This window comes from Callithrix jacchus, chromosome 1, assembly GCF_049354715.1.
Source record: "Callithrix jacchus isolate 240 chromosome 1, calJac240_pri, whole genome shotgun sequence".
Lineage (NCBI taxonomy): Eukaryota > Metazoa > Chordata > Mammalia > Primates > Cebidae > Callithrix > Callithrix jacchus.
The window spans coordinates 173,012,356-173,038,841 of NC_133502.1; the positions used below are offsets into that span (position 1 = coordinate 173,012,356).

General features: G+C 42.1%; 1 protein-coding gene across 1 annotated transcript in view; it reads right to left on the reverse strand.

Annotated features, from left to right (window-relative positions):
- Positions 1 to 24,767, reverse strand: part of PSMB7 (proteasome 20S subunit beta 7) — a 61,524-nt gene extending 36,757 nt beyond the window's left edge. The window contains exons 1-5 of the mRNA XM_002743305.6: positions 24,692 to 24,767; positions 24,177 to 24,270; positions 23,055 to 23,152; positions 21,186 to 21,326; positions 14,243 to 14,358 (exon numbers count right to left, since the gene is read on the reverse strand). Of these exons, the coding sequence (XP_002743351.1) occupies positions 14,243 to 14,358; positions 21,186 to 21,326; positions 23,055 to 23,152; positions 24,177 to 24,270; positions 24,692 to 24,753 (511 nt within the window). The 5' untranslated portion in view covers positions 24,754 to 24,767. The remainder of the gene's footprint in view (positions 1 to 14,242; positions 14,359 to 21,185; positions 21,327 to 23,054; positions 23,153 to 24,176; positions 24,271 to 24,691) is intronic.
- Positions 24,768 to 26,486: the final 1,719 nt, after the last annotated feature.

Below are 26,486 nucleotides of genomic sequence, written 5' to 3' on the forward strand. Positions count from 1 at the left end.
TGTGAAGGAATGGAAAAAACAAGCAAAAGACAAGACTTTGCTAGCTGTCATAGTCTTACTGTACAACAGCAGCAGCAGGCAGCTTAATCCTTAAATTTGTATACAAGGGCCTAAAGGTCAATCCTTGCATGAGTCAACAGACCCAAAGAACAGCAGCAATCAATCATCACAAATACACCATGTCTCTCCTTACCACCACGCTTAGGAGGGCTTCCTTAGGACTGTCTTAGAGGTACAATCATCTTAATAATAAAGTCTGTGGCTGGGCACGGTGGCTCACACCTGTAATCCCAACACTTTGGGAGGCCAAGGCAGGCAGATCACCTGAGGTCGGGAGTTCAAGACCAGCCTGACCAACACGGAAAAACCCTGTCTCTACTAAAAATACAAAATTAGCTGGGTGTGACGGCACATGCCTGTAATCCTAGCTACTCAGGAGGCCGGAGCAGGAGAATTGCTTGAACCGGGGAGGCAGAGGTTGCCATGAGCTGAGATTGAGCCACTGTAGTCCAGACTCAGCAACAAGAACGAAACTCCATCTCAGAAAGTAAAATAAAATTAATAATAATAATAAAGTCCCCTGAGCATTTCAGCATGGAACTAGACCCCACTTATCCAGAAGTGTGCTCAGTGGCAAACACAGCACGGAACAAACTACAACAGATACACATAGTACTTAAGAACTTTCAAAGCACAATCATGTCAGTTTTGCTTGCTCTTCAGGCATGGCAGGTAGTAGTAGCCCCATTTTACAAAAGGAGAATAAAGCTCAGAGACAAGGAATGTGCCCAGATCACACAGCCAGTGATGAGCAAATCTGGGATTCTGAAGCCAGATCTTTCTGAATTTAAAGTGTGCGATGTGCTTTCCATTCCACCACGTTTGCCTCTTAAATAGCAAAGCCAAATGCTTGAAATCAAGATTAGCAAGTAAGCCTGGGAGAAGGAGCTATCTTTTCTTAGCTCCCCACCCCAAAAAAGCATGCTTTCAAAGTTGCTTTTTCTTTAGATTTCAGCTAAACGATTACCACACACATCTGGATATAGTTAATTTGTATTGTTTTGCTTGGAAATTCAAATGAGACTGAAATTTAGTTAAATGTTTTAAATGATTAAACATATGCCAGTCACTGTTTAGCAATGCCACTCAAGTATCTGTTATAACAGCATTTATTTTGAAATAGCCTCATTAAAAAAAAAAAAACTAACTAAAATTAGTCTCCATTTTCTAAAACCTCTGAAAGTGTTTCGATCTTAGCTTACCAGGATTAGTGATTCACTCTGAAACTAACTCTTTCTGAGAGAACAATCCAATTCAGGATGAAATCTGAAATTTTACAGTCTGGATATTGCTTTTACTTGTTATGTACATTTAAAAATGTGTTATTTTTATAAGTCAGAGTTCACTAAAATACTAAACAAACTTAGCAATTCTATAATCTATGTTATTAGACATGCTAAAGAAACAGTAAAAGACTAAAATAATTTCCTAAAACCTGCTGCTTCTAAGTCAAATGTCAGGAAGGACTTGAAAGGTAGAAATTTGCTTTTTCTAATAAGGGCTGTGCTCACTAACTCTCCAATTGGGAAAGGGGAAAATATTTATTGAGGGTCTTAGGTCCTGAACACTGAACTCAAGTACTGGGAGTATTTGCTCCTTTTATAGACAAGAAAATTGAGACTCAACTGGTTTTAAATGGTTTGCCCATGGCAGTAGAGTCAATGGGAGGTGGAGCCAAGATTGAAACCTAGGTCCTGTTCTGAAGCATGGGTTCTTGAGCTCCTGCACCTTTCAGAAGGGCAACTTCCCACTCTTTCTTCAAAGAAACCATTTCTAGGTCCCCACGCAGCAGCAGCAGGGTCTGCGAACACCAAGAGGCACAGAAGGTGCCCAGCCCTGGCGCTCCCTAGCAGGGCACATCACTCCAAGCTCTGCAAGGCTGCCAAAGTTGCTCCAGGAGGCACAAGCAATCGCATCAAGCACAGTGTGAATGCTGTGATCGTAAACCAAGCAGCACAGCAGCCCTACCAAACTGGGTTCCTTCCCCACACAAAGGGCAGGGGAGAGGAGGCACCCTCCTCAAAGGGTGGCTCTGAGGGTTGCATAAGATATTGCATGTAAAGCAAAATACTGGGGACAGTAAAAGCTCAAGAAAAACTGGCTGATGAAATTCCTCTCCAACAAGGTCCTGGCCCTCCAGGCAGCTATTTTATACAATCACTCTCAGCAAGTCCCAGGGTTGGCAGCTTTCATGGAAACAGAGGTCTTCAGAATTTCTTCTCTTAAAGTCATGTAGTTATGAGAGGCAGCAGAAAATGGATTTCTACTGCTTTTCCCCAAATCAATTTAACCAGATCTTCTCAGGGAAAAAAGCTGCTCCTTCTGCTAAAGAGTGGTCCATTTTAAGTAGCCAAGGACCCGTTTACCACTGTGGCCTGCCAAGGTGTAAGATGTATGCGGCGATAACAGAGTCACACATACAACTTTCTAATCCATCAGTGTCAGCTATCCCTGACAGAGCGCTTACTCACATTTGCTCATTGTTAGTCAACTGGCCACTCGTCCTGGGTAAAATTTGGTGCTTTCCACAGACCCACGGACTGGGATCATTTTTCACTCCACTCCTGCCTCTAAGGCCTCGTCTCCTGGTACCAGTGCTTGCTCTGGAGGCCGACAATGCCAATGTGTGCAGAGCTGATTGATGAATATAAAACAAGGCTGGTGCCGGGGGACCCTGTCCAGCCACTAGAGAGCGGTGGAGCACCTCTTACTGTTTGGTAAAACAGACGCAGGCTTTAAATGGTTTAATTGTATGCATGCATTTCATTGTAAGTCTTGGCCAAAAGCTTCCTGGCGAGGCAAGCCAAGCAATCAGACAATCTTGCATCGCTTGCTGAAATCCAGATTTGTCCTTTGTCAGCATAAACAGTTTAATTTGATGTTTTCACTCCTGAGTAAGCACTGAGTATTACATTTAAACCCCTCATGAGGGGGAAGAATGCTTCTTTTTCATCAGCAAATGTACCTCAGTGTCAAAGTCTACCTTTTATTCCCAATGAATTCAAAAAATTATTCCATTTAATATGCTAAAAATATTTCTTAAGGTATCCAATCATTTCACTCAAAAACTAATTCTTCAAAAAATGGAATTCCTTTTCTAAATGTAATGTAGTTAAATAGGAGTTAAATTTTACCCTAATAATATAGAACACCAATTGAAGGGAACAGGGATTTTTCTTACAGTTGCAACTGCAACATCTCATTGACCTGACAGGTTATAAACACTTATTCCTCACAAAAGACTATCAATCAAGGCATCAGGACCTAAAATGTGAAAGGTTTTATTAATGCATTTTAATGAAATGTCAAAAGATATGGAGAGAGAACATTTTTTCCTTAAAACATAGGAATCACCTACCTCTATTGATAGGATAAAATGGAGGATGAAAACTACCCTAAAATGCGCCTATCTTTATCAGTCCCCCACACCACGACGTCCCGCCAAGAAACCGAAGCTGAGTGTAAGGCACACCCTGCTCTCCTGCTGCAGCAATGTGGGGAGCCAGCAGCTCTCTCAAAGGTACCTTTTACTGGGGTCTTACACTTAAAAATAGCTTCCCAAATTTCAGGGAATTCCACTTTCCAGGCCTTTTCTAAGGGTTCATGGCCCTCAGAACCCCCAAAGACCAAAGGAGCACAGATTTTAGTAATTTATAGAGCACATCTAGTTTTAATCATAAGATGGATCTTTTCCATAGAGCTTGTGAGCAAACAATAAGAAATTCTGTTTACTGAAAAAAAACGTGCAGCTCCATCAATTTTCTCATTTTTAATTCACTGATGGACTAGATGGTATTATCTTCATTGTATGAATGGAAGAAGCTGAAGTTCACAGAAAGGAAGGAGGCTACCCAAAGTCATGCAGCCAGGAATGGGAGATGCAGGCGTGAACCCAGATAATTCTATGAAACACACAGTGAAGTCTTCTGATGCCTAAAACGTCTGACCAATGAGGAAGTAAAAGGCCATCAAGCACTAGGTCATAAGTGTAATAAAGGCACTTTCCATTAGCAGGGGCAACTCTGGTCCAATTCTGAAACCAGAGCAGGTAAAGATGAGCTAGCTAACCTTACTCTCTCTCAGTGGGGTTTAAAGCAAAGAACTTTAAACTGTGAGCATTTCCTTTAACTGTTCTGAAAAGTACTCTGGCAAGGGTTTTTACTTGGTTGCAGGCTAAGGACAGTTCAAATCAGGAGACTTCGTGGTAAAATGTCAGAACGGGAAAAAAAAGAGGAAGAGTTCCCACACAATTCAATACCTCACCATTTTGTCTATACAAGGCATTTAATATTTTTTTTACACAGAATCAAGAACAAAATCCAATCTAATTAGAACAGATAAAGAACTGGCAAGGGCGGACTATATTACAGTCCCTGTAACAATATGATAAATTTTAGAAGTAAATATTTTCTCATTTCCTGATATAACGGCACCATCTATTGGCTTAGTACCACCTTTGCAGCAACCAGGAAATGATGCATTCATTCAACTTTCATGGGCTTTTGCTTCCCAGTTGTTTTAACCTGGCACTCCATTGCAACATAATTTTAAGATATAAAATCCATTCACTGCACATTTTAAATATTCTAAAGTATATCTTACTTATATTAATTAAAGCAGGAAAAAGTGCCAGAAAAATCTCGAAGACAACTGCACACAGAAAAATGTATTGGCCCTAAAACTATCAAAATACTATGCACCAAACATCTACTACATGCCACATACAGAAGATTCTTATATTTGGTACCTCACTTCATGCTCACACATGAAGTAAGCATAGGACAGTTTCTCAAGTCATCATTTTACAGAAGAAATCAATGTTCACAGTCAAACAGCTAAATGAATGTTGGACTTAAGATCTGAACCCAGGCTGAGCAAAGTGGTTCACGCCTATAATCCCAGAAATTTGGGAGGCCAAAGCAGGAGGATCACTTGAGACCAGAAGTTCCAGACCAGCCCGGGCAACACAGTGAGACCCAGTCTCTACCAAAAAAATAAAGAAAGAAAAATGCAGTGGTGGTGCGCCCGTCGTCCCAACTACTCAGGAGCCTGAGGTGGAAGGATCACTTGAGCTCAGGAGTTTGAGGGTACTGCGAGCTATGATCATACCACTGTGCTACAGCCTGGGCGACAGAACAAGACCCTGCATCTAAAAAATAAAAATAAATAAGTTATATTTTTAAAAAAGATCTGAACCCAATCTGACTTCAAAAACCAGTTCTTTTCACTCAGCCACACTGCCTCAAAAAAATGACCAAGAGCAACATACGTACATAAAAAGCACACACTGATTTACAGAGCGTGTGCACATAAAATGCAATATTTCAGCATCCCAACAACCCTGTGACCTTCCCAAGTCAAAAAAAGTAGCTTGATTTTAAAAAGAGGGGTTATGAGGTTCCAGAGGTTAGGTGACTAGGCTCTGGTCAAGCAGAACTGGGACCAAAGCAAGGGCTTCCACCTCTTTTTCTAGAATCCTAAGTGATACTTCAGGAGTTTACAGAAAAGCCCACTCCAGGCAGTCACTGGCTATGTGGACAAAGCTCCTGCCGAAATAGGGTTTCCTAGACTAGCACAGCTCCTCCCTTGCCCAGCCCCTGGCCCACAGAGAGCACGGGCAGAGAAACAATCCAGTTCCAATGGAAACACATGCTTCTAAAGCCTCTTGTACATAGTCAACCACATTGCTGACCCAAAAACAGGCAAAAGAATTTCCAGCAACACACAGCTATGAAGTCCATATATACGCCCTCTGAGAAGGTTTTTATTGACTAAATAAACATGCTAAGTTTGCACCCAATTTAAGAGTTGAAAATGAATATGGAAGAAACATCTGCAAACTTAAAAGTGCATTAATTTGATCCAGCACAGGATAACTCTCAAAATCAAGTCATGAGGAGATATGAAAATATCTGTATCAAGGTTGTGCTTTAGTATAAAAATACAGAAAAGGTTGTACTTTAGTGTAAAAATGGCAAGTCCGAACTCCCTATCGATGTTTCTAAGTTCTCACTTAATTTTAAGATTCTTTTGCCCAAAAGGTGAGACATTCAGTATGTTTCCTACTCTGTCCCACATCTTTCAAACTGCTTGGGGGCCCTGTAAACTGGGACTTAGGAGATGCATTCCAGTAATTAGGAAACTGTATAACCAGTTTATCTGGAGAGAGAATTTTACCTGGATGGCCCTGGCAGTGACCCCAAGTCTTCCCTAATGGTGCATACCAATGTTTATTCCTTAAGTTAGTATTCCTAAATTGTCCAAGGACCTCATTTTCAGGAATGTCATGCTTGAAATATTATTCATGTTAATTCTCTATGTGGATAAGCAGGCAAAAACAAAAATTTTATATACCTTGCCCATGCTGCTACAAGGAACACTGCCAAGCTAATAGCAAAAGATGGTCCCCAAGCTTCCTCTGACACCACTTCAGCTTGCCTAATAAAGAAAAACTGGCAAGTTCAAAGAATAAGCTAATTAATCTGAGAATTAAAGGAACCCACATTATGTCTATAAAAGCATAACTAAAATGCTTTCCCTTTCTTAATAAAGGCAAAAAATTTGACTTGCCTGGCTCTTAACAATCAAATCAATCCATCACCAGCAATCTCTTCCAAATTACTCTCTTAAAAAAGAAGGAAATGAAACCAAAGGGATCCTTTTTCTTTTTGGAGAAAAAAACTACATGCCACATACCAACAGGAAAAAGAGACTAAAGTTCCCATTCCAACTCATGTACTTCCTTGCTGTGGTACCGTGACAAGTAACCTCTCTGAGCCCAGTTTCTTCATCTTTAAGACAGGGATAATGGTACCCACCTCACAGTGTTGCAAAGGTTTTATCAGTAAAGCATCCCGCAACAGGTGCAGGTGCTTTAGCTGGATGAACGTTGCTCTCATTATGGTCAATGTCATGTCTACAAATAAGGTTTTAGGGCAGAAGCTATCCAGGGGCCACACCACAAGGAGTCTGATATATTAGTTTCCCAAGTAAACTCTCAGGAAGGCCAGTCCTCAGAGAGGAGGCTCGAGGACCCAGCGCTCAATAGAGATCCAGCTGTGCCCGCAAGTTAAAGAGGAGCAAGACAAGACAGGTGTCTTCTATTTAATGTAAATTAAGAGCAGCCTTCAGGCGCCTGGCTAGTCGCCAATACAGGCCCATGGGTAGACAAAATTTAGACACCCTTGTCTTCCGGTTAATTTGTAGCTTCCAGCTCTCACTGTCAAATCACTCAGAAAAAAAAAAGATTAATTACAAAGTTTTATTTTTCATAATAAAAAACTCACAATCTAACTAAAACATGAGAATTCAGATGAAATATTCATTTTCTCACTTAAGCTACAATTACAGAGCCTTGATTCCACAGTGAATGCTAATGTTCCATGGAGGCATTTCATTTAGGAGGACCTTCTATTTTATTTGGAGTTTGAGGTTTGGTTCATAGCTCACTCAAAATAAGAAGCATGAATTAAAACAGAGTCAGGACAGGCACAGTGGCCCATGCCTGTAATCCCAGCACTTTGTGAGGTGAGCGGATCACTTCAGGTCAGGAGTTTGAGATCAGCCTGGCCAACATAGTGAAACCCTGTCTCTACTAAAAATACAAAAATTGGCCTGGCATGGCTAATTACAGGCACACGCCTGTAATCCCAGCTACTCAGGAGGCTGAGGCAGAATCATCTGAACCCGGGCGGCAGAGATTGCAGTGAGCCAAAACTGAGCCACTGCACTCCAGCCTAGGTGGCAGAGTGAGACTCCATCTCAAAAAAAAAAAAAAAAATTCCACCAAATTTTGGAAATTCTGAGTTCTCTCTCAAATCCCAACATCCCGCTCCTCACTCCCTCAAAAGGAAAGGAAAGGGAAAGAAGGGGGTGGAAGGGGAGGCATAAACGGGATGGGAAGGGAAACAAAAAATAAGAGACAAAACAACAAAAATCGAACTCAGATTAGGAAGAAAGGCAGCCCTGCACAGCTACGACCACAGAACAATGGCTGAAAGAAAGTCAGAGAGCCACAGAGACAAAGCCCAGGCCAGCACAAAACCGTGATCTTACATTCTCTGTAAAGAGCTCCTCTTCACAGTGGACTTGGATTGGAAAGAAACAAAAAGTAAACATCACATTGTCTTGGTGTAGTATAATTGTGGATATACATATATATATATATATATATTTTTTTTTTTTTTTTTTAATTTCTTTTGCTGCAGTAAGGCTGTTTCAGTAAATACTGTTTTCAACATGCAGGACAGAGAATCTACGCAGAGAACAGTCAAAAATACAAAAACAAGTAAGCACACTTTGGGAATTTGTGTGAACGTGTAGTATTCAGAAGTGAGGCTTAATAGCTAAGTGAAATCACATCTGCAGGATGATCAAATCACAGCAGCTGTGCCGTACTGGGGCTTGCTGGAGATGGAAGACAAGGGTTCAAATCCCAGCTTTGTCACTTAACGGGCTGAGTGCCACTAGGTCAAGTTGCTAAATCTCTTTAAGCTTCAGGTTTCTCATCAGTAAAATAGCAATAACAGCATCCCTTACAGTGAATTTTAACTGAAAATAATGTGCCAGCACCCAGCAGACTCTGGCACGGAGACATTCCATAAATATGCTTTAAATTTAAAATAATACTAGCTTAAATCAAAAAAATAAATAAATAAAAGGAACTGTCACATTTACAACACTTTAGCTAAACTGGGAACACACGAATGGAACGCAATCTAAACCCAATGCATTCCAGGGGTACTGTAAACCACTAGTTCACAAACAATGAGCAGCAGCTAAGGTTTCTAACACAAAGTTCCATTCTTTATAGCACAAACAAGTTGGAGAATCAAAATTAATTCACCATCAAATATTCACATTGAGTTGCACAGGGCTCCATGAGACCCTGGGAGTAAGGCACAGATGCTGCTCTCAGAGGGCTAGAACTGTGCAGGGGCAGGAGAGACAAGGCCTAGGGGAAGCAGGCAAAGTGGGGCCAAGGCCAGAATCCTGGGATCCTCCCTCACTCCTGGGAGGGACTTGCTATCTCCACAGGGGGCAGCCAGGAGGGAATGGCTTCCGGGCTACACTCAGGGTGGGGAAGAGGAACACTCCAGGCAGAAAACGTGTTTCTGAAAGAAGGCAGCAGTGGGTGTTAGACTCTGTTCAGGGGAGGGCCAGGGACCTGTTGCCACAGAAGCCCAGGGCACAAGGGAAGGAAGAACAGGAAATGAGATGAGAAAAAGGGCCTAGAGCCCAAGTGTAAAGGGAGGTGGCCCCAGGTGAAGGAGCAACTGCAACACCGCAGCCAAGAGCCAGCAAGGAGCTGGCGCTGAGGAAGATAAGGAGAGAATGACAACAGAATAGGTTAGCTGGCTTCTGAGAGGTCTCTGTAATGACAGTGGTTATCCCTACCGCCACTGGATTCGTTCACACCCTCAACATTTCTGACCAGGATGCAAGCTTCCTCCCTGCTCCAGGCCCCTCACACCAATGCTCCCCACAGCTGTCAGCTGCTCCTTCTAACAAGCAAAGCTAATCCTCTCATTCCCTGGCTTGAAAACTGGAGCTGGAAACCTCCAGGACTAAATCAAAACAGCTCCGCCTGCAGAGTCTGGACCCCCAGGGCCTCGCTTTCCAACCTTGCCTATGCTCCACACCCCACAACATTCATCCCTCTTCCACCCTCCCCATCTCTGCTTCTGCCACACCCCCTCCACGAGTCCCTTGCCCTACCCCCACCCACTGCTCCTGCCACACCCATGCAGCACACTCTGGCCTTTCAGTGCTTAACCACACAGAGCCCCTGTGCACCACAGGCCTGAGGCCTATCCCTTGGGGCTAAGGGGTTCGTGACGCGACTAATTCCTACTCATCCCTCAGGCGTTTAAGTGTTCTTTCTTCCCACTTTCACCCATCAGATTGGCAAAAATACTCAGTGTCCACGAGCTGGTGGGAGACAGGCATCCTTGTATTCTCTACTGGGAGTATCAACTTGTGCCAGCTTTTTGGACAGCAATTTGGCAATAGCTCTCAAAAGGTAAAATGCATTGTCATTTTTCTGGGCTGCCCAGCAGCTGTATTTCCTGCCTGTGTCCAGAGAATTCCACCGCCATCTGAGCGGGAGGCTGAGCTTCATCAGTCAGAAGCACCCACCTTCCCCCGGAGGAACTCTCTGGTAGTGGAAGGGACGGCAAGGCGGCTCAGTTCTGCGGCAGCCAGGGCCCAGCACCGGCTGTGCCCACAGTGTAGACTGAGACACTGTTCTTGGCCCCAAACCCAGTTCTTGCCCTCCCAACTCTGCTGTGAGCCACCTACTATCCTTTCTCAAAAAAAATCTCTCTTCCTTAAATCATCTGGTGGCTCAATTGCAACAGAGAATGCTGGCCAAAACATGCGTACACCTTAATCCAGAAATTCCACTGCTAAGAATTTATCTAAATGAAATACGTATCTATACAAGTAGACCAAGACACATTTGTTACCAAAATATGAAAAGCAAGATATTCAACAGTATAAGAATGGGTCAGTCAAGCATGGTATAGCCACATAATACAATTCTGTACAGCTTGCTACTACAGAAATTCTACAGGCCTACATATGCTGATACAAAAACTTCTTCCAAACAAGTTAATATAAGAGAAGAATATTATGTATAACATGAGCTCATTTGTGGTTTTTTTTTTAAAGGTGTAACTAGATGACAGAGAAGGAGATTCATGAAGGTGTATCATAACATACTTTCTGAAAAAAAATACAAACAATTCCTAACAGTGGTTGCTTTGGAGGGATTCGTTACACAGCTAACGAATGAAGAGATCCAATCCTCCTTTTAAGACTAGGCTCAAGTGAAGCTCTTCCTGAATTCCCCAGTTCGAAGTGGCCCTTTCTTCCTGGGGCCCTCTCCTGCCTCCCCCATTAGAGTGAGTATCTGAGGACAAAGACCCTGGTAATTCACCTCTATCTGTGCTGCCTGCAATGGTGCCTTTACACAGAAGGCACTCCCTAAAGAGCTCATAAATTAACAGAGGAACACACAAGACCTCAAAGTAACAATTTTCTTAGGTATTAAAATCAGATGTTACTGATGTCTCATTCTCCTTCATCTGGTATTTCAGGGCAGCAAAATCTGTCTGGGTGGAGTCAGTGGTTTCTAAACAGAATTCTCCTATAAACTCAGAGCTGTGGACCCATCACCTGGAATTCAAATTAGACTTGGAGAGACAGGAGGTCACCGCTGGCCAGGAAAAAGCAAAAAGTAGGTAGCAGAAGTGACGTGGGCAGACACAAAGCTGCTACCTACTCACTTGCAACAACTTTTCCTAATGCAGCTTTATGCTCATGACACAAATTACCACAGTTCACAGGCAAGAGAAACCAATTTTCCCATTTTACAAATGAAGCTGCTTTGTAACAATGTTAAATTTCTTAATTTCATGACTTTATCAGGGTGACAGAAGAGAACATCTTGAGGTGAAGGGTTGTGGTGCCTACTATTTACTCTCAAATGGTTCCCCGCACACCTGAAACAATGACAGCGGGAATAACAATGTGTGTGAGAAAGGCAGAGCTAATGTGGCAAAATGCTAACTGACAGATCTGAGGAAAGCACAGATCAGTGTCTGCTCAACATTCTTACTTTTCTGCAAGTCTGAAATTGTTTTAAAAAAAGAAGAAATAAAACTAATAGAAAAGGTTATTTCACCTTTACCACCATTTAAAGATATCAGCTAGGGAGAAATACAAGCAATACTTTAATGAAGATAACAAACACATTTGAATAAAGCAATTCAGAACAATTCTAAAATTACCGTATCTTCATTTTAGAATAATTACAAAGATTCATCCGTATGGTATCTGGGGGTAAATCATCTCCCCAACAAACAGTGAACATCTGTTATATAAAAACCTTGTAAGAGACTAGTTAACAACACAATGGCACAGCAAAGTCTCAAACTGGCAATTTCCAAACTATTCAAGGCAGCAGTTTTCCTAGCTGTGAAGCCAAGACACCAAGACAGAAAATATGAGAGAGGTAAACGACAGCTGGCAAAACACCAGCTACACACCATACACACAACCTGTTCAAATTTCTGGACTTATGCAATTTGACCCAGAAGCATTAACATAAATGTTAGAACTTCAAAATCCCCATTCTTCTAAATATAATTGTATCACTATTTTTTGCAGTCATTAAAAAAAGAAAATTATCAGCGGCGTGTAATCCCAGCATCTTTGGGAGGCCAAAGCAGGCAGATCACCTGAGCCCAGGAGTTCAAGACCAACCTGGGCAACATGGTGAAACCCCATCTCTATAAAAAATACAAAAATTAGGCGTGGTGGAACGCGGCTGTAGTCACGGCTACTCAGGAGGCTGCAGTGGGTGATTCACCTAAGCCCAGGAAGGTTGAGGCTACAGTGAGCCATGATCGCACCATTGTACTCCAGCCCGTGCAGCAGTGAGAACTTGTTAAAAAAAAAAAATCTATCTAGCAGCTAGAGCTAAAACATAAATGTACAAAGTTAGTTAGCAAATGAGGAAGAGAAATGGGGGGAAAAGTTATTACTATTTACAGGCCAAGCATTGGAGCAGATGCTTTATATATTGGTACCACTTCACAGGTGAGGAAATTGAGGTTCAGACAGAAATCAAATACTCCAATCCCTCAGAGATTAAGTAGTAAAGAAGGACCACAGTCACTCCTTTAGGTCAAAATGTACCAGCCAAGTTTCCATGTAAGGCTCCTACTCTAGACTTCTACTCAAATCTCACCTTCTTCATAAGACCTGTCCTGACTTTAAAAAAAAAAAAATAGGGTCTCACTCTGTTACCCAGGATGCAGTACAGTGGCTTGATCACAGCTCACTGCAACCTCAAACTCTTGGGCTCACACATCCTTCTACCTCAGCCTCCCAAGCAACTGGAACTACAGGCACAGACCACCAGACCCAGCTAATTTTTTGGGGTGTGGGGTGGGCAGGGTGCAGACTGGGTCTTGCTATGTTGCCTAGGCTGGTCTTGAACTCCTGGCCTTAGGCAATCCTCCCACCTCAGCCTCCTAAAGCACTGATTACATGCATGAGCCACCGTGCCTGGCCCTTTCTATTTAACACTGCCATCTGCCTCCACTCCAGCCCCTGCCCACCATTTCCAAGTCCCCTTATCATGTGTGAATTTAACTATTTAAGATCATTGCAAATTCATATGCAGATGTAAAAATAAGTTTCCATATGAACTTGACTCAGTTTCTCTCAAAGGAAACTCTTGTGTAACTACAGTACAAAACCACCTGTATTACTTTTTTTCTTAGTATTACTTTCTAATACAGGCTGAGTAGCCCTTATCCAAAATGCTAGGGGCCAGAACTGTTTCAGATTTCAGGTTTTGTAGTATCAGCATTATACTTAACCAATTTAGCATCCCTAGTCCAAAACTCCAGAATCAAAAATGCTCCAATGAAGCTAGGCACAGTGGCTCGTGCCTGTAATCCAAGCACTTTGGGAGGCCAAGGCAGGCAGATTACTTGAGGTCAGAAGTTTGAACCAGCCTGGCCAACATGGTGAAACTTCCATCTCTACGAAAAATACAAAAAATTAGCTGGGCATGGTGGCATGCAACTATCATCCCAGCTACTCGGGAGGCTGAGGAAGAAGAATCACTTGAACTTGGGAGGCAGAGGTTGCAGCGAGCCGAGATCACACCACTGCAATTCAGCCTGGGCAACAGAGCGAGACTCCATTCCAAAAAAGAAAAAAATAATAAAAATAAAAATGTTCCAATGAGTATCATGTTGGCACTCAAAAACTTTAAAATTTTGGAGTATTTCAGATTTTGGACTATAAAAAATATATTCGTAATACACAGATTGTGTATTCATAATACACAGATTGTGTATGATATTTATATATAAATGTTTATAACACCTGTGCATTCTATTTCTCACAGTTGTTTATTGTCTATTTACACTAACTAAAATATAATCTCCTTGAGAGCAGGAATCACTATCAGAATTGTGTTCACTGCTATATACCAAGCACCTAGAACAGGGCCTCATCTGTAGTAGGAACTCAGTAAATATTTGCTGAATGAATCAAAGCACTGTATTGCAGCTCGTCTTCTAAGAGAAAACAGACCAGCTGTTCAGAGAGACCATCTTGGTAAATAAGAGTATCTGAAACATCAGGGAAACTTTACACTCACCCATGGTGACATAAGGCAACTTATCAGTTGATCCATGAGGATAGATACTGTAGAGGTGAGGTCCAGTAACATCTACTCCGCCTAAAACTAGGGCTGCACCAATGTAACCTTGATACCTGGTGATCAGAGTATGCATAAGAAAGAAACATGAGTCCACAGAGCATCACTGTCACTTACCCAAAAGTTGCATGAGAAGTCAGACAACAAAAAGCGTTCCTTAAGACTGTTTCATTAAGGGGTTATTGTTTAGATGGGAACAAAAACGGGAAGGGAACATTAGATGAACATCTACTATTAGTCAGTATAAACTATAAATTGTGTGAGGCGCTCCACATACCTCATTTTAGCTGAGCCTCACAGCCCCCCTTATTATTAATTTTTTTATGACAAGGTCTCACTCTGTCACCCAGGCTTGAATGCAGTGGTATTATCACAGCTCACTGTAGCCTCAACCTCCCCAAGCTCAAGAAACCCTCCTACCTCAGCCTCCTGAGTAGTTGGGACTACAGGTGTGTACCACCACACCTGGCTAATTTTTTTTTTTTTTTTTTGCCGGATGTTCTCTCACCATGTTGCCCAGGCTGGTCTCAAACTCCTGTACTCAAGCAATCCTCCCACCTTGGCCTCCCCAAGTGCTGGGATTACAGGTGTGAGCCACCACCCCAGTCCACACTCCCCTTTAAAAGACAGCATTATCATTCCTATTTTAAAGAAGAGAAAACCAACCCAGTGACATTGAGAACTTGCCGGGTCTCAGAACCAAACTGGGCTGACTCCAAAGATTATCAGCACTTTTCTCCTCACACCTCTCTGTGATCATCAGCACATAAGCCACCTCCAGAGTTAACAACGAGGAGGTGCTAAGCTCAGCTGTTCCACTGTTCAAATTACCAACCTGGCCACAAAGGCCAGTCATGGTGGCTCAAACCTATAATCCCAGCATTTTAGGAGGCCGAGGTGGGCAGACCACTTGAGTCCAGGAGTTCAAGACCAGCCTGGGCAACATGGAGAGACCCTGTCTCTACAGAAAAATACGAAAAATTAGCAAGGCATAGTGGCATGCACCTGTAGTCGCAGCTACTCAGGAGGCTTAGGTGAGAGGATCCCTTGAGTCCAGGAGGCAGAAGTTGCAGTGATTCATGATCATACCACTGCACTCCAGCCTGGGAGACAGAACAAGAGTTGTCTCAAGGGGAAAAAAACAATTATCAACCTCACCACAGCCCAAACAGAAAAATGGCTGTCAAAACACCTTTGCCTTTGAATAAACCCACATTATAAGCACATACATGAACTTATATCAAGAAAAAAAGTATTTCATCATTCAGGAAAGTGAGTATTAACATAACTCCATAATAGCCTAAGAAACCAATGCTACTACACACAGGATAAACTTACACTTCTTCAGGAACATCAGAGGAATATATTTTCCGCCCACCCCAGCTCCATTTAATTGTGCACATATTTGTTCCTCTGGACCCCTTTTTTCCATTTCTATAGATTCATTTCCCTGTATTTGGTACAGTTTTTTAACATGAGAATTGCTGTGCTAGATAAACATGCTGGATTTGAAGTTATCCACTGTGAACCTTTATCTGGTTGGGAAGAAAAGCATAACCAACACATACTGAATTTGCCAAACGATGTAATCATTAAAACTGATAAACACAAGCATCAAAGTCTTAACTTCAGACTGTCTGAGACATAGCTGTACATCCAGAAGTGCTCTAAGTAAACAGAATAGTGGTCTGATACTTGCCCTGTTCCTCGATTACCAAATTGTTATTTCAAAAAGAACCTTCCATTTATAAGTAAAAACTTCAAGAACTTCCTAGGAAAGGATTTTAGAAGTAGCCTTAAAAAGAGAACAGAGCCCTAGACAAGGGAGGAAACTGGTCCAAGGCCACACAAGCTAGCAGCAGGGTCAGGCTAGGGCCAAGGGCTCCAAGAAGAGAAGCCACAATCGCCAGTCCCACCACCCCCAACTAGTCCAGTGCCTCTTCCACTACACCAGCTGTCTATTGAACAGGGTGTTTAAATAAAATCAATGGTAATCAGCTAGTTGCCTTCTAAGCTAAAATATAAACTGGTAGGTGCCTTTAAATGAATCAAGATGTTTTGGCAAATTATTGTTTGCCAAATTTTAATTATTAAAATTTCAATAATTTATTGATCCAGAAATTTTACTACCAGTACTGTATTCTAAGGACATAAACAGACACATATACAGAAATGCATGCACAAGGATGTTTACAATAGCACTGTTTATGACTAAAGTGGAAACAGCCAGAGGGAGAAATGGCTAAAGTGATCCAGCTGTACAAGAGAACATTACACAATCATAAAAATCATGCTAAGTCGAGTGTGGTGGCTCACGCCTGTAATCCCAACACTTAGGGAGGTCATGGCAGGAGGATCACTTGGGGCCAAGAATTTTAGACCGGCCTAAGCAACATAGTAAGACATCATCTACAAAAAATTTTAAGAAACAACCAACCAAAAATTAGCCAAGCACGGTGGCGTGGGCCTACAGTCCTAGCTACTCAGGAGGCTGAAGTGAGCAGATGACTTGAGCCTAGAATTTTAAGGCTCAAGTCATCTGTCATGCACCATCTTTAAGTGAGCCATGATCATGCCACTGCACTCCAGCCTGGGCAACACAAAGAGACCTTGTCTAAAATAAAATTAACCTTGTCTAAAATAAAATTCATCTAGCCCCTAATACCTCAGTATCTGACCTTACTTGGTAAGGTCAGAGGTCATTGGTTTTTTTTCTCCTGCACTACTGATGATAGTACGATGCTTGTCAAGGGAGAGCTTTGGCAACATCTATCAAAATGTTAAATGTGCAAAACTTTGAACCAACAATTCTACTTCTGGGCATTTATTCTACAGAATAAGGAATGAATCACACAAGTACTCAAAGGTTCTATGTTCCAAAGGGTTCACAGAATACCTAATAATATCTTAAATACCTTAAAATGGGCACTATCATTAACGTTCAAAAATTGGTTAAGTCATAACACAGCCACAGAGTAGATACAATGATACCACTAAAAAATGACACAGAGCCCTCTTAAAAACTGACTAAAATTGTGGAAATGTTCCCCCATAAGAGTACACACGTGGCTCAAGCCTGTAATTCCAGCACTTTGGGAGGCCGAGGCAGGTGGATCACAAGGTCAAGAGATCGAGACCATCTTGGTCAACATGGTGAAACCCCGTCTCTACTAAAAATACAAAAAATTAGCTGCGCATGGCGGCGCGTGCCTGTAATCCCAGCTACTCAGGAGGCTGAGACAGAAGAATTGCCTGAACCCAGGAGGCGGAGGTTGCGGTGAGCCGAGATCGCGCCATTGCACTTCAGCCTGGGTAACAAGAGCGAAACTCCGTCTCAAAAAAAGAACACACACATTTTTTCTGATTTCAAGAGTTACAAGTATTGGAACTTCTCTATGGACTCAAGAGAAAAACCTCTTCTACTGACAGGAACCATATTCATAAGATACTATTAAGTGAATAACAGAAATTACAAAACAACACATAACAGTAATAGTTCATTCTTTTAAATGCACACATACAAGGATACATGCGCAGAACAAAAGGTATGGAAAAAATAGATCTTCAAAAATTTACAGTGTATGTGTCTAAGTGGCAGAACATCAGGTGGTATTTACTTCCTTCTATCCAGGTTTCTGGTGTCTACATTTTTTACAATTATATTATTTGTTATAATTTTAAAAACGGGTATTTTCATTTTGAAATGCCCTGGTATATAAACCATTCAAGATGCACTGTTAGGTGAAAAGATTAGGCTCTATTATAGTCAGAACAACTATAATCCCATTTTTTTAAATATTACTGAACATATTTTTAAAACCTTGAGGGGTAATCATCTCTTAGCACTAACTGCTTGTGGGTGGCAGGAATCCGGGCAGTTTTTTACATTCTTTTTGTTTCTATCTTCCAGCTTTGTTTTTACCATGAACATGTACTAGTAATATAGAAGGAAGAGAGGAAGGGAAGAACTTAAAAGACAGAAGACTGGAATAATATACACCAAACCAACAGTGATGCTCCCTGAAAGGCAAAATTTTTATTTTGTTCTTTGAGCTTTTCAGTATTTCCCAAAGTTTCTACAATAAATGTGTATTATGTTTATTAGGGAAAAAGCTACAATATAAGAGCCTCTACATATTCAAATAATAGTTTCCAGAACATAGAACAGCATTTCACTAAGATTTTTATTAAACTCAACAAGGAGGCTCCATGCTCACAGAACAAGTATTACTTACATCAACTACATCTAGCTAGCACACATGTAAGATAAAGGCGGTGCTTAAGTAAGGGAAAATATGTCCACTTTTGTTTATTTTCTTACTAACTCACATACAAGAAAATGGGCTGTTCAGAAAAAAAAAAGTTCGGTAATACCAAGAATACCTTGTACTCCTTTTCAGACTGAATTGTATGGGGCTCTAACCAGGCAGTAGGCTCTGTAGTATGCAAGGTCATAGCCTAGCTTCCTTATTCCTTTCCTCCTCAAAAGTCAGAGAGACAGAAACTATTATCCTCATTTTACTGAGAAGGAAAACTAGCCAAGGAGGCAAGGTGAATCACCCAAACTTACAGGGTAATCAGTGCTGTAGGTGGGAGGTGAACCAAAGTTCTAAAGTCAAATCCTACACTCTTTTTCGTTATACCACTCTCATTTTATGTAATTCACCAAAAATGTAAGAGGGCATAAAAGACTATAACTATTATGCTGGTTTACATTTTTAAATGTTCCTCTCAAAATCCGGTAAAATTTAACTTTTACAAAGTATCTTAAACTAAGAAATGACAAAACACTGGAAAAAGAGACTTTAGAATATTCTAAAGTGATTAATGGGAATATTTGCTAAATTATTTTGCTAATTGTTTTACATGACATTACAAGGAATCTTGAAACATTCTATTTGCGGCAATTTTACAAGCTTAAAAATTGCCTTTATTATATAGATTATTGTATTACATAGATTATGTTACACTGTGTAAAAAAAAAAAGTTTTCAAAAAAAGTCTTATATATAATGTAGCAAGCAAGCCACCAGAGGGAGCCTTATATTTAAAATTAAAATCCACAAATGTCTCCAGAAATCTCATCAATAGACGTGCTTTAACAAATCCTACTCACACTGTACTGTAAGAATTCGGCTAGCAGTAATTCTCGTGGATTAGAATAATGATATGTACACAAACACAAAGCAGCAATTGGGTGGACTAGGCTTCTTACCCATATGGCTCTAGGCCTCAGTCTCATTTGTGAAAAGGGAACTATACTACTTGTAGCCCTTGGCCTTGCTACTGGGCTACACTAAACCTTATACACACTATTGAAAACCCAGGGGCCAGGCTAGACACAGAGATGAGGACCCGCAAATTCTCAGAAGGCCAGAGCCCTGAAGGAAACAGTGAAGTGAGCCCGGCAGAGAACGTGACAGAGCACCCACTCCCACTTCTAAGGCAACATCCACCACTGAGTTCCTGAAGTTTACTGCCTTGTGTTTCTGAATGTTTTCAAAACACAGAAATCTAGACTTTTTTTTTTTTGAGACGGAGTCTTGTTCTGTCACCCAGGCTAGAGCGCAGTGGTGTGATCTCAGCTCACTGCAACCTCCGCCTCCTGGGTTCAAATGATTCTCCTGCCTCAGCCTCCTGATTGGCTGGGACTACAGGCGTGCGCCACCACCCCCGGCTTAGTTCTGTATTTTTAGTAGAGATGGGGTTTCATCATGTTGGCCAGGCTGGTCTCAAACTCCTGACCTCAGGTGATCCACCTGCCCTGGCCTTCCAAAGTGCCAAGTTACATGTATGAGGCACCATGCCCAGCTGAAATCTAGACTTTTAATTCAAATCTCCCCGTTTACAATTATTAGCCACTATTTAAAATATATATATATATGACCCAAATAAATTTCTCTACAAGCTGTTGGCCTATGAGCCACCAGTTTAAAATCTTTACTGTCTATCCATGCTCCCCTTTAATTCTCACAACAACCCCGCAAGGGGCAGGTATCACGATATCCATTCTACACAGAAGGAAAAAGGAAAGAATTTGTTAAAGGTAAGGTACGTCCCATAAGGAGAAGCCAGTATTCAGAACTAAGACTAAATGCCCAGGCTATTTCTGCTATAAACACTGCCTCTCTTATGTGAAACAAATGAGAAAATGCACTTTGAAAACTGCCAAGACCCATACAGACATAAAGTGATGATGTAATTATTAGAGGAGAGAGAGAAACAAAACTACTAATATGAGCTGAGAGTCAGCAGAGAATGAAGGTCAGGTCAGGCAAATTACTACATCTCTTTAACTTAAATTTGTTCACTTACAAATAGGAGATGCGAATAGCCCCTATTTCAGAGTTAAAAGGACGAGATCATGCATAAAGCACTTTAGCACAGGTCTTGGAACAGAGTAAGAGGTAAATAAAAGTTGGTTAATATTATCATACCCACTCACAGCCAATTATAAATACCACTTTTTATTTCATTGTTATTTTGCCCCTAAAGGGGGTGGGGGAAAGGGGAGACAATCATTTGGGATTGTGTTTACAGGGAGGACAGAGCAGTTTCACAAGACAAATTCACAGGTCCTCCAGGTGTAACTTTCTTACTATGAGCAAGAGTTTCTCCTATCCAGTAATATCCCCCCCACATGCTTCAGGAAATGACTCAACTGGTGACATGTGATTTACTCATGGGAAAAAAAAAATCAGGCCCCACAAACTGAAATGCACTTTAAAAACCATTTAAAATGGCTCTTCAATAACAACTGATTTGTGGAGCAAAATGTGTATTTCTGGATGCTTTTCACTACTTTCCAGGCTTCCCTTGGCTGAAAAAAAAATCTAAGATATGAGAAAAAGATATTAACAGGAATACCCATTCTGGAAACTTACCTGAAGAGCATCTGCTTCAGCATCCGATTGGCTGTCACAACTCTGGGAAGACGGCCAGTGGAGAGGGAGTGGAGCTCCAAGTTGGAAGAAATGAGCTGGGTTGTCATATCTGTGTCTGCAGCTGTCCCAGCACCACAACAACTGAAAAATCCAATTAGAAACGTAGCTGAAATCCAATTATCAGAGGGCTCAATTAGAAGTAGAAGTTCTTGGATAACTTCTGTGAAGTCCAGGTACAGAGAGAGATGTTTCTGAATTTATCTATGCTATAACTTCTCTGTTTAATCCATCTTAAATAGAAAACTGAGACTATACATCTAGTTATAGACAAATATATTATCTATGGCCCAATGGAACATATGAAATTACTGGTTTCTGTGCTCCTAACAGAGGGTGCATTTCATTAATCTTACAAATATATCCAAGTTGTACAAAAGAGCAAGGTGCGTTAAAAGTCTTGCAATTCAACATCTACGAAGTATTTACTACCAGATACCAGTAATTACACTAAGCACTGGAAATAAAGAAAATATGACAGTCCTTGTGCTTGATTTCAAAGTTGAGTAGAAGACACACAAGAATCAAAAATTATAATACATCATTTAATACATTGTAGTTGCACAGGTACAAAATGCTATGGGAAACCAGAGGAGAAAGCAATTTATTCTGATCACTAAAAAAAGGTTTCGGGCTGGGCAGGGCGGCTCATGCCTGTAATCTCAGCACTCTGTGAGACCCAGGTGGAAGGATCACTTAAGTTCTGGAGATCAAGAACAGCCTGGGCAACTATAGTGAGACCACATCTCTCCAAAAAAAAAAAAAGAAATGTTGCAAAAGAAAAGATTACATATGGCCGGGCGCGGTGGCTCAAGCCTGTAATCCCAGCACTTTGGGAGGCCGAGGCGGGTGGATCACGAGGTCAAGAGATCGAGACCATCCCGGTCAACATGGTGAAACCCCGTCTCTACTAAAAATACAAAAAATTAGCTGGGCACGGTGGCGCGTGCCTGTAATCCCAGCTACTCAGGAGGCTGAGGCAGGACAATTGCCTGAACCCAGGAGGCGGAGGTTGCGGTGAGCCGAGATCGTGCCATTGCACTCCAGCCTGGGTAACAAGAGCGAAACTCCGTCTCAAAAAAAAAAAAGGTTACATATGAGCTAGAATAAAAACACTCTACAAACAGGGAAGGAAGAGTTTCTAAATAGACCCTCACATAAGCTAAGGCAGAACAGCTTGGAGATGAGGGAAAAGAGAATGGCGACATGAGGAAAATAGGAACAGTTCAGTTGTAACAGGAGCACAAGGTGACGGCAACTGAAGAGGCTTGAAAGGTAAGCTTTCTTGAGACTATGCAAGGCCACGAATTTTGATTTTTATCCTAAAAGTAGTGTGGAAATGTGACAAGTCTCTTGAGAAGCTTTTTTAAGAAAGGAATGCAATCAGATCCATGTTTTACAAGATCCAATATGGCAGAAGAGTCAACAACAGGATGGAAAAGAGAGGCCAATTAAATGATAACTGCCACAGTCCGGCTAAGAAAAAAGAACCTCTCTGGTTCAAGTTAACGTTTGAAAAAAAGAAAAAGATAAAGGAACTCAAACTAGAGCCTTATTAAAGGAAAGGATAGGAGGGAATGGATTCAAGGGGCACAGAAAAGGCAAAACTGGCTACCAATTCAATTGGAGACTGAAGCAAAGAGAGGACTTGAAGATGACTAGCTTAGGTCACAGGTGGATGGAAATGCCATTTAAGGGAGACAGAAAATACAGATTGAACAACAGATTTTAGTGAGGAGCACACAACGAAGTCAATTTTTAGCCCTGACATGTTTGAAAATACCAAAACTATTCAAACAAACCAATACTTACTAAATATTAGGAGATATGAAGTGTATTTTTGAACAGTTCTTGTCAGCAACAACCATCCCTTCCGTTGCTCTTGTATCTGCTCCAAGAACTATGCCATCCTATTTTTTAAAAAAAGTTTTTAAACAATTTTACATATATAAAACAACCACAGCTCCCCATTCTACTTTAGGGAAAACTATGTTGGCCATGTCATGCTCCCCAATCTCATAACGCAAGCCAAAACTCCTACCAAAAATATTGTGCTACACTCTCAGGATTTAAATAAAAAAAAAAAAAAGGGTTTCTTAGTAAATGCTACTACTAGTTGAATCCTAAGTAGGTAAGAATTATTCCCATTTTCAAGTGAGGCTCAGGTGTCTGGTGAATTCCTTGCAAATGACAGCTGATCTGGAAAACACCTGGATTAAAATTCAGACCTCTTTCCATTAAAATAAGTCATCTCATAACGCCAGCCAAAACTCCTAACAAAAATACTGTGCTACACTTTCAGGATTTAAAAAAAGGTTTCTTAGTAAACGCTACTAGTTGAAGCCTGAGTGGGTAAGAATTATTCCTATTTTCAAGTGAGGCTCAGGTGTCTGGTGAATTCCTTGCAAATCAGAGCTAATCTGGAAAACACCCGGATTAAGACTCAGAAATCTTTCCATTAAATTAGCCGTCATTGTCAATTTTCTTTTAAAACATGCTGCTCTTCATTAACCCTTTTGACCTTTACAACAATTTAAGGCAGGAGTTATTATCTCCATTTGAAGCATCTGAAGGTGTCCCTGTGAGGAGGAGAGTGAGCTGCCCCAAGTTGTAAGCAGCATTATAGAGCTCAAAGGTGAAACAGACCTGTCTGACCCCAAATCTCGTCATCTCCCATTACATACTTCGGTTTCCTAAACTAGTAATTAAGAAGCTAACTGACCTGTTAAAACAAGCCTCACCAAAGACAGGAAAGAACGTAAACTGTTAAGAAGCACACAAAACCTGACAAAAGCAGTCACTCCAAAAACAATCTCCTCATGTATTCTATGATATCTGCCTTTCCAGACCAAGCCGGGACAGACAGAGGAAGCCAAGTATTCAGATTTCTGTTACCGGTTCAGTCACTGCTGCTCTCTGCCTGACTCGGCTTACCTTATACACCACCCCGGCGATGGTCGTGCCAGTTTTTCGGGCCTTTGGAAGCTTGTACCCCTTCTTTGCAAAATCGGCTTCCAAGACAGCATTCCTGAGAGCAAATAAGAGAATCAAGTGTTGAAGGGCAGGACCACATCGTGCAGCACTGCCTGCCTAACAGAGAACTCAGGAAAGTTGTTACTTGCTTTCACGCCTATCTGTTTAACGAATCGTCCCACCATCAGCACTGCTTTCCCGTTTTCCAGCGAAGACAGCCTCAGTGAGGGGCCGTGACGTGACTAAGGAAACGGAGATAAACGGTGGCCGAGAGCGCTGGGAAGATGGGAGGGCAGACACCGCTTCAGGAGAAACCCACGCTCAGGCCCTGATTCCCCTGAGTCACACGGGCCGCGGGTCACAGGCCCCGCCATCCACCCTTCCCTCAGACTTTTCGAATCAGGCCGAGGCCCAGCGCCCACCCGAGCACCCTACTCTTACTCCGTCTCTGAACCAAGCCCCAGGCAAGGCCGCACCTGCGGCAGTTATCAAATGAGAAGCCTCCAACCAGTGGAGCATACACCGACACAGCCGCCATCTTCCCAAAAAAGCACTTCCGGGCCGGGGGCGGGCGCAAATAAAAAGAGCGGGGCACTTCCGGCGTCGCAGGCGATGGCGCTAAGGGGCGGGGCAAACGCTGCACTGGAGCGATTAATCTTAGAGATTCTAGTTCCTAGAGAGGCCAGAGATGTTTGAAGTATATCGCCCCAAGTGGCACGGAGGAGAAAGTGACACCCGGAACCGGTAAAGGACTTACCCAAGGTGAACACACTAGAGATCAGGTCTCCTGCCGCCCAGACTGGACCTGCTTCTACAGTTAATTCGGTTCTGCGGTGCTTTGGAGACAGTCACACCCAAGTCCCAGGCACAGCCCCACCACCTCCTTGGATTGAGCAAGTCTCCTCAACTCTCCAAGTTTGTTTCCTCCCCTATCAGATGGACATTACACCTAGCTTAAAAGGCTGCTGTGGAATGGCTGTAAGCCTGTGGAAAGAGGCTCAACACCATTAGTCATCAGGTGAATGCAAAGCACGACCACAGTGAGATCCCACTTCACACCCACTAGGATGGCCATAAACAAAAAGAAAAGCACAAGGGTTGCAAGAGTGTGGAGAAATTGGAACCCTCATACAGGGCTGGTGGGAATGCAAAATGGTGTGGCTGCTTGGGAAAACAATTTGGCAGTTCCCCCAAAACTAGTACCTTCTTAGATATGCACCCGAGAGGGCTGAAGACGTGTATTCACAAAAACCTACATAAAGGTGAGGTAGAAGGCAGGACTCCATTCAGAGATGGAGCTGAGATAACTCACCAAATTGAGGACTAGCTAAAACAGGGCCTGGGCAGAAGCTGCCTTCCTTAGGACTCCCCCACCAGTGGACCAAGTCAGTTTACTGCTGCCATGGCAACATTCGTGAGTTACCACCCTTTCCATGGCAACATTCGTGAGTTACCACCCTTTCCATGGCAACATTCGTGAGTTACCACCCTTTCCATGGCAATGGCACCATGACCCAAAAGTTACTGCCCCTTTCTTAGAAATGCCTGCATAAACCACCCCTTAATCTGCATGTAATTAAAAATGGGAAAATATATATATACACACATATACGTATATATATATGTATACATACATATATACATGTATATGTATACATACATATATACACATATATATATATATGACTGCAAAACTGCCCTGACCTGCCACCCTCTGCCTAAGGGGCTAGCCCTGCTCTGCAGGAGCAGTCATGAAGCTGTAACACCCTCACTTCAGTAAAGCTGTTTTCTTGTGCCTCCAACTTGCCCTTGAATTCTTTCCTGGGCAAAGCCAAAAACCCTTGTGGGCTAAGCCCCACTTTGGGGCTCACCTGCCCTGCATCAAAACACTGTACATGTAGAACATCTATCCTAGCATATAGAAGCTTCTTATAAGGGGTCTCATTGGCTGGGCATGGAGGCTCAGGCCTGTAATCCCAGCACTTTGGGAGGCTGAGGTGGGTGGATCACAAGGTCAGGGGATCGAGACCATCCTGGATTACACGGTGAAACCCTGTCTTTACTAAAAATGCAAAAAATTAGCCGGTTGTGGTGCCACACGCCTGTAGTCCCAGCTACTCAGGAGGCTGAGGCAGGAGAATCGCTTCAACCTGGGAGGCGGAGGTTTCAGTGAGCAGAGATTGCGCCACTGCTCTCCAATCTGGGTGACAGAGTGAGATCCATTCTCAAAAAACAAAACAAATTTCAAAAGAAAGGAGTCATTATGCACAA